We start from the raw sequence: 9,258 nt of genomic DNA on the forward strand, positions 1-9,258 counted from the left end.
TCTCATTCAAATTCATTTTTATTTTAAATAAGATTATTTGATGTAGGGCCCCCACCAAAGCTCGTTTTATTCTCGCATGAATTAATTCCATAAATTCCATTATTCGGAACTACGGAATTTGATTTTTGCTTATTTCAAAACAATTTAAAATCATGGAAGTTATGAAGGTTGCATGCCAGAAAGAAAAATGACAACAAAATTTTATTAATAATGGGATTTTTAAGACCTACAAGCTCTAAGATGGGATGATGGAAAAATGGGATTGTTTGAAAACCAGAATTTGAGAAGTATTCACAAAATGGGATTTGGGAAATCATTTTCAAAATCAAAGGTAATGAAACAGTAGGTGGCATGTGGTCCAGAGGTGACCATGCATGCCATGCAAGAGTGGGTCCCACGGCCTGATTTTACCTTACTCACCTTTTGACACATCCAGTCCACATCGAGGATGTCCAGACCATGAGCAGCAACATCGGTACATAACAAGATGCCTTTCTCGACTTTACAAAAATCAAAGAAGGTGGAGGTTTGCTTCTGCTGCTTTTGCTTCCCATGAATATCAAGGCAATCTACCTGAATGTGTCCGAGAAGTTCTGAATGGCACTTCACTGAGTTACATGAAGAGAAGAAAACCATCACTTTCTTTGACAGATTCTTCTTCAAGAAAGAAAACAGAAGAACGGATTCCTTTGCACTTGGCACAACACAATAACCTCGCTGCAGCCCTTTATTAGTGACCTTTGTCCTCCCATCATCCACATTAACATAGACAGGAGTTGTCTGGAATGATAAGCGTGCAAGATCCTCGTCAATGAAAACTTCTTCCCTGAGTGAAACCAGCAAATGAGACTTCGAAACAAGCCTACACAGCTCTGGTGTATCTTTTCAACTCCCGAAAAGATGATTATGCAGGAGTAGTCTCGTCTGGGCCCATTCTAGAGGAGTATTCCTTCTCTCTTCACAGAGCATTGAGTCTACTGTAAATGGCAGTTTCAGCTTTGGAATACAAGTCGCGTTGAGGAGAGGACCGCAATCTCTTCATGTTATCCACTTCATACATTTCCAATCGTGCTGAAAATACATTTTATCATTCTGAAATCTCCTATGACCAATTTAGAGAGACACAAACACTGATAACGTCTTCCCTTTACTGATCATGTTGTAATTACAGTCCGACTCTCTGCCCACCAGCGCTTTCATTCTCCGCTTCTTGTTCTGGAGCATTAATCTGGGAATTAGATTATGAAAGAGTGTACATTTGCCATCAGTACCACATTCGGAGCCTCTTGACCATCTGCCTCAATGATTCCTTTCATGGTAAGCCATGTTTGATCCAGCAGTTAGGAACCCGGGTCTTAGTTCCCTCTCATTGTTCATTATCTCATCATAATGAGAGCTCATACCAAGAAGACAATCTGTTCTCACCTATACATCCTTTTCCATTCGTAGATGAGGGGTAAGGTAAGATCATTTGCTCTTCATCCTAATGGCAATCCGTTGGCGAGCAACATGATTCCTACTTTCCTCGCCGTAACCAGTAATAGAGGACCCAATTCTGATCCGGACCTGACTACCTTCTTGAACCCTTCTGAGAGTCTTCCTGACACCCTTTCTTGCTTTTAGGGTTGTCCTTACATTAGCATATGTGGCCATTTTCATCCCAAGGAAACCAGATACGACTGAAGTGATAGCACCAAGCATGAAGGATACAGCGCTGAACATAGCAGTGGCCAGTGCAGGCTTGCGCGTCTCCTGCGGGTACCCAACCAAAGGCCTTCCCAATCTGAATTACATGTATGTGTCCACAGGAAAAAAAAAATCATCTCGCTGAATATGGAACATTAAAACACATGTAACCGTTTTGAGACCAATCCCCTTGAAATGAGAGAGCTCCGTCTTGATTTCATCAACTGTTAAATCGCACAAGTACCCAAGGCATAATTTGCATTTTCTCCCCAGCAAACAGTTCAACATTTTCTTAATACAAGAAACCTCAGTCACAGCCAAACTGCCACGTCTTATGGCATTCTCTATGCTTTTGGAGTCAACAGCAAGGACATCTTGCCAGGTGGGAAAAGCATACCTTGTCACGTGCCTCTCATCGTCCTGTATATCCAATCTCCCCGCGCTGATCGCCGCCGGCAGACCAGAGATGACGTTGACGTCTCTGAGGCATCCCATTCTCATTTCGAAACCGCCTTCCATATGGCAACTCTTGATGACATGCTTGCATGTTTGGGGTTTTCCGAAGCGATGAACGACGGAACAGACATTGAAGAGCGGCACATGGACACGCTGAACGAGTAGGGAACAGAAGAAATAATTGGCACTAGATGAATGCACGGGATCTCCGCCAGAAGCACTCGGAACGGCGGAGTTGCTAGAGTGGATGGTCCCAGCGTCGTCAACAGTGGCCAAGGCCACGACCATGGCAGATTTGGTGATGATGCCCATCGACGACGCCACGCAAGGCCTTGAGAAATAGACATTACAGCTGAATTTGGTACCCATCTGGACTAAGTTGGCAGTGATGGATGCCGTAGCTGAGTTTGATACCCAGCTGGACCGAGTCGGCAGTGAAGTGGATGCCGCAGCCGAGTTTGATACCCAGCTGGACTGAGTTGGCAGTGAGGTGGTGATGGCGGAGGCGCTTCGCCGCCGGCGGCGTCGTTCGAGGACAACTTCTTTTTGGCTTTCTTATAAGATTTGCATCTGCTACATTGGTGCTGGGGAAACAGTATTCAGTTTTCACCTTCGCCTGATTGCATAGTCATAGAATCTCTGAGAAGCATTGATCTAAAGGATGCACCTAACGTTTTCATGCCTTATAGGGAGGCCAAGCACATCAACGAAGACATCGTCAAGAGGAGGACTAGCCTCATGTCTCGCAGTTCCCTGCTTGTTCGATTCAACACAAGTCAAAGCTTCCTCGGAGCCTTGTCTTCACAGTTACCCAATGAACTTATCATTCTTCCTGTCACTGTCACAGGTCAAAACCGAATGAAATTCCCTTCGCCCCAAGCCTCTGGTTGAGTCAGTCCTGGATTCTCCCCTTCTCTCGTAGCCCATGCATTGAACAAGACTCAAGAACAAAAGGCAACCACCATAGAGAAGAAACAATAGAAACAGAGCATAAAAAAAAAATTAAAACAGCTTCAAATGAGGCTTCACTTCACAGATCATCAGTGAGCCTTCTGGTTAGGTGAGTTAAACACATCAAATACAACTATTGGCATGATTCTCGGGGTATTTCACAGCAGAAGCAAGGCATATTCAGATTAACAACATCAAGCATGAATTCAAATCAATCAATAAGTCAGTTACATCCATACCTGAGTGAACTCTTTTCCAATGAGGTTCTGTTCAGCTCTAAACGCCTTAAATCCTCCTCCAATGCCGATGAAACCAGCAAGCTTACCTCTCTGTAACTCTCTCACCAGCAGCCTCCAAAAGGCAAACCACCTCTGCCCGGATCCCCCCAAAGTCCTCCTTCCCCGCAGCTGAATAAATTCCTCTGTAAGTCCTTCCCAAACCAAACAGCCTGCTACCTTCCTCAACTGAAAGGATCTTCTCTCATTTCTCTCAAAAATCGATATCCTCTCTCACCCTCTCTGGTTCTCCCCCTCATACGCTCTTCCTCTCTGGCAGAAAACAGCAACCCCTCTCCTTTAGCTACCCCTTGTAGGGACCCCTCCCTCCGAGAACACGTGGCACGTATCTTGCAGTGACACGTGACACGCATCTTGCAGTGACACGTGGCACACATCTTACAGTGACACATGACACTAATTATCATCCGAGTCACCCTCATCCGGATCTTCCTATAAAGCACACATGACACGCTTTTCCGGACTACCTCAAGGAAGATCAAACGACATTTATAAACGTATCATCCGGACGGCTTACACAGTACATCCGGATGATCAACATGTATCATCCGGATACAATGGTCCGGATTATTGACTGAAGTAAGCAAGTCTCACACGTTACCACAACAGCCTGTCATGACCCACGTTCCGCCACCTGCAGGGTGAGAGGACAGGATGAAGTGACAACAAGTCACTTCTTACGATCATTCCACATGATCACTTCCCACGATCTCTGACAGCCGCATCACCTGTCACGATCCCTGTCAGCCGCCCGTAGGGTGATGATGGTCATGCTGCCACCTAATGTCATCATGACAACATAAAATATCTCCTCACCATTAATGAGAGGAACAGTGCTCCTGGAACTATATATATAAACCTTCACACAGAAAGGAAGGTAAGCTCGCTATACCTAGTAAAAGGCCAACTGATTTATCTCTCTCCCAAACCATGGCTAACAAAACCATCGGAGGGTGCATCTGGACACCCCGTCCGGATGCCCTTTTTGCAGGTGTAACGACTGAATCAAGAACCTATTTTGGTTGAGGTCGCGCATCCATCCATTTGGCAACTACGTGGAACACCAGGAGCGCGAGGTATCAACACCCCTGGTTTTTTTCCCTGAGTTCTACTCCCGCCCTCAGAAAACTCCTTTCTAGCTTCTCAAAAAATCTCCTCCAACCAGCAGCCAAAAGCCCCTCTGAAAAGCACCCCCTCTCCTCTAGCTACCCGCCTCCACTACGCCACTAATAACAGAAGACGCTCCTCAAGAGCAGATCCTCATGCCACCTGTCAACCTTCCATTGGCACTTTAAAAGCAACATATGATTCTGTACTGTCCTCTCAAAAGAAGACACGTGGTTGAGCAAGGCTCTTCCATGTGGCAAAATGAGCAGCTGCATGAAAGGCCCCAGGAGCAGGGCAATCTGGGATTACTGATGATGTTCCATCTCGCTCCCCCTCACCATCCACTAACTACTGCCCAAATGTAATTCAACCAATCTTGAATGGAAGCTCGAACCCCGTATTGGATGAGAAGTGAGAAATGGGGTCGAATAATACTGAGATCTTTGAAAGGACAACTACAGGATGAAAGGTCCTTAGCTGATATGGATCGTGTAGCTAACAGGTTTGCTCACTCGAAAGCATGGGACCAGGCTGTTTTCAATGATGAGCTCTTTTTTCCCTTCACATCTTGGGTACACTGGACTTCATGCTTCCAGGAGAACTATGGATTTCTCTCTTTATGAATAGTAAGGTCATTTTCAAGACGGGAAAGTTAGAGAGAAGGAAGAGGCTGCGACGGCATTATATGCTATCTATTCGTTCCCAGATAATAGGCGAAGGGCTGTCGGTGTTGCTTTATTGTTTGCTGCACCAGCAATTGGTTTTGCATGGTGGCGGCGGAGGAAGCCACAAGAGCAGTTCTTTGATGTACCTGCTGAAGAGGATCCAGAAGTCCACCTGGGGCAACTCAAGAGGTTTTCTCTGCGAGAATTACAAGTTGCAACAGATGGTTCATTAGTGGCAGTGAAGAGACTTAAAGAAGAACGCACTCCGGGTTGAAAATGTCGCCCCTATACCCATTTAAGAAGGTGCATGGCAAGGATGCCTAAGAAGCGAGCAAAGTTGCTTATACCATTTGATCAGATAGGGGGTGTTATTGAGTAAAGGTGTTGCGGGGAATGGAGAGCTACTGCTCCCGGTCATTTGCAAAGGCTCTTGAAGTTATTCCATGTGCCTTGGCAGAGGAAACTTTACCCAAGATTGAGAATATATAAGCGAGTATCTAATGGGATTTCTGAAATTCTGGAATTGGCATTCTGTAAGATATTCCAAACTCGAGTGCATCTGGAGCACAGCCATAAGCCCAAGTGAAAATCAACAGTTGCGTGTTCAATGATGTGGTTCAGTGATCAGCTTACTTACACCCCGGGAGACCCCTAACTTGCATGGTTATTCCTTACCAACTCTCCCACTTATACCTTTTTGCATGGCCACCTTTGGGGCCACATACCTTTTCTTCACTTTTCATTTCATCATCCTTGATTTTAAAATAATCCATCAAATTCCAGTTTTCAAATGGTTTCTCAATTTTTAAATTCTTCAAATAATTGTACTCTTTTTTTAAGTTTTCATCCTTAGTTTATTTTTAGGACTCAAAATTCCATTTTCAATAAAATTTGGTCGCCATTTTCTTTTTGGCGACCCATTTTCGAATTTTCTTTGATTTTCAAAATGTTTTAAAATAAGTGTGAATTTATTTTTCGTAATTCTTGGTGATAGAATTTACGAAATTAATTCATATAAAAGTGAACGGGCTTTGGTGGGGGCCCGACATCAAATAAATTTCCTTTGAAATAAAAATGGAATTGAAATAATACCATGCATGATATTGGTGCTCCTTTATCTGGTTGGGTGATATGAGTGATATACTTTGTGTTCATTACTATGCACTAATCCCATTTTGTGATAGCGCGTTGCCGTTTGCTGATCAGGTACGCATCCACTTTCACTTCCACTTCGGTTATCCTCTATTGCATATTCTGATACTCATATGCGCATGATTGATTCGAGTATTCATTGAATTTCTCATTGATTGTCATGTCAGCTTCATTTCATTAGTAGAGACCCGATTTTAGGGACTTAGAGGGGTGCTACGGTCTTTACCGTACCTTCCTGATAAGTAACCTAACCCCCAAACCCGATCCGGTTTTTCATAGACCGCATTTTCCAAAATAAGGAGTCACACTTAGGGTTTTTCTTTATTATTTTGTTTACCCTTTAAAAATAAAACAAAAATAAGTGGCGACTCCAAGTCATTTTCAAATAATCAATAAAAATCAATTTTTCAAATAAAAATCGAACTCGCCATCGAGTAGGAAACGCATTGAGCCGAAATGCGGGGTCCACACATGTGTATACCAATGGGTCTCAAGCTTTGTGTATCCTTATACCCAAAGATAAAAATATCGGTAATCACGAATATATCAGTACTTCAATTTTACGGATATATCGGATATATCAAAGACATATCGGCGGATATTTTGGAAAAAAATATTGGTAGACTTAAAACTCATGGAAATATAAAGAAAACATCATAATAATATAATTAGAAGTATAATAGATATTTTAAAATTGTTTTATTAAAAAATTTGATATACATATGATATAATTTGCGATATTAGATGTAATTGTATCATGTCGATTTATAAGAAATGTTAATTTTGTAATTGTTCTCATTATAAAGTCACATAAAATACTTCATTTCATTAAATATCAATAATTTGCACATATTACATTGCAATGTCCCTTTAGTACCAAAATAAATCTCAATAATCATAAAAATAAACATATTTCATATTCAATATATATTAGTTCATGTTAATTAAATTAATTAAATAATTAGCTAAGTTAACTAGTTTAATTTAATTCTAAATGTGAAAATAAATCACAAATAATCATCTAAATAAACATATCAATTTATAATTAAATAATCAAATTAACCTAAGTTAATTCAATAAAAATATACAAATTAATTACAATTGAATGTAAAAATAACATTAAATCATTCATATTGCAAACATACTAATTAATTGAAAATACATGAATTAATTACAATTGCAAACAAAATTAATTACAATTTAAAACAAACATACCTTAAAATGATTGAATAATTGAGCAACCTTAATAAAAATTGGAGTAATGAGAGAGCAAATGAAGAATGAAAGCAAAAATGGATGAAATTTGAGCTATTTATAGAAGAAATTTGAGCCAAAATAGCCGTTGGGATATTAATTTACTGTTAAAAATCAATTTTGGCCGTTGGATAAAAAACTTGGAGCAATTTGGCCGTTGGATCGCTATATTATTGTTGAAATCACATTTGGGCCGTCGAATCAACACGGACGTGATCTGGGCCGTCAGATCACGCTGCATGAAGGAGGGGGAATACCGCCGATTTTTTGGCGATTTATCGCCGATATATCGGCGATTTATTGCCACCAGAAGCGATTTTTTCACAAAATCGCTGATATATCGCCAATATTTTGGCCATTTTTGCGAAAATATCTTTCATTCGATTTTTCTCCACGAAATATCGTGTTAACCCTTCCCGATACACTATCGCCGATATATCCTGAAATTTTCCTCCTTGCTTATACCTTAACTCCATTTGTTTGTACACTAATCTAACAACCTAAATTTCACTACACAAATTAACATACACAAATTAACAATCTCAAAAGATATGCAAATTTCTTTCTCATGTTGAGACTTTTCAACTAGTCTATAACTTTTTTCAGCCTTCTGACTCTTTAACTTGTCAACCCCTCTTCAGACTATTCTCAGTCCAAATAAGATAAAATTACTCTCACACACGAGGGCATCATAGTCCTTTAACATTTGACACTTTTTACTTTCAAATTGGAATCCTATTAGATAGAATTCCCCTGTTCTATGGAAGGACCACCAAGAGACCTCATCCATGTTGAAATCATTGTTTTTTTTTATAAAAAAAAACTTTTTTTTGATAGACAAAGAAAGCATGTATTAAGCACCAAAAAGAAGGGATATATCCTATGCATTGAGGAGTATACACAAAACATGACAGTACCAACACTAAATGTATAAAAGGTTAGCCTATAAAAACAAACCAAACTATTTATAAGTGAGATCATCTAAGAAATCCAAAATGGAGGTGGCTTTCCATTTGCAACGAAGCATGGGACCACTCTAATAATGATTTAATGAAGAACTCTGTCAATCTTTGATCTAAGAGCTCTTCATCATCGAAAGTTCTTTTATTACACCCTTTTCATCATAACAAGCCAATCAAAGCTATGCATCAAACAATTCCTCTCTTCTTATCTAAACCCCCTTAAATTTCCATACCGGGAGGTTTTACACTGAAGTCGGAAGCACCCATTTCAAGTCAAATAGTGCTAATAGAAAAGTCCATAACACTTTTGTCTTATCACAATGAATCAAAATGTAATCAATTAATTTTCTATTGTCTTTACAAAGGCTACATCTATTGACCATGGCTCATCCCTTCTTCATTAACGATATGCAATTAAGATCTTCTCCTAACAAACTTCTCACGCAAAAGAAAAAAAAACACATTCTAGGGAGAGCTCGAGACACCCAAATCTCTTTGGCTGAAAATATTAAATTACTCATAGCACTTAACGATTTGTAGTAAAACTCCACACCAAATTTTCCCTTCTATTGTCTTTCCACATTGAAGTTGTCCTCTCCTTCTTACACTTTCAAAGGGTATAAATAAGTTGTAGAAATAGGGTCTGTACATCTGTCTCAAAATCTTGGAAGAGTTTTCTAATCAAGCCTCCCAACAGCCACCTTGACCTCCTCCATCCCATAAACTATA

General features: G+C 40.4%; 1 protein-coding gene across 1 annotated transcript; it reads right to left on the reverse strand.

Moving 5' to 3' along the window:
• Positions 1-291: 291 nt before the first annotated feature.
• Positions 292-1,316, reverse strand: LOC104877989 (DEAD-box ATP-dependent RNA helicase 27-like). The gene is made up of 3 exons (XM_010647638.1): positions 1,272-1,316; positions 1,130-1,215; positions 292-826 (listed from the first exon to the last, which is right to left on the reverse strand). Exons 1-3 carry the CDS (start codon positions 1,314-1,316, stop codon positions 292-294), a joined length of 666 nt encoding a protein of 221 aa, XP_010645940.1.
• Between the last annotated feature and the right edge of the window lie 7,942 nt (positions 1,317-9,258).

This window comes from Vitis vinifera, chromosome 18 (assembly GCF_030704535.1).
Source record: "Vitis vinifera cultivar Pinot Noir 40024 chromosome 18, ASM3070453v1".
Classification (NCBI taxonomy): Eukaryota; Viridiplantae; Streptophyta; class Magnoliopsida; order Vitales; family Vitaceae; genus Vitis; species Vitis vinifera.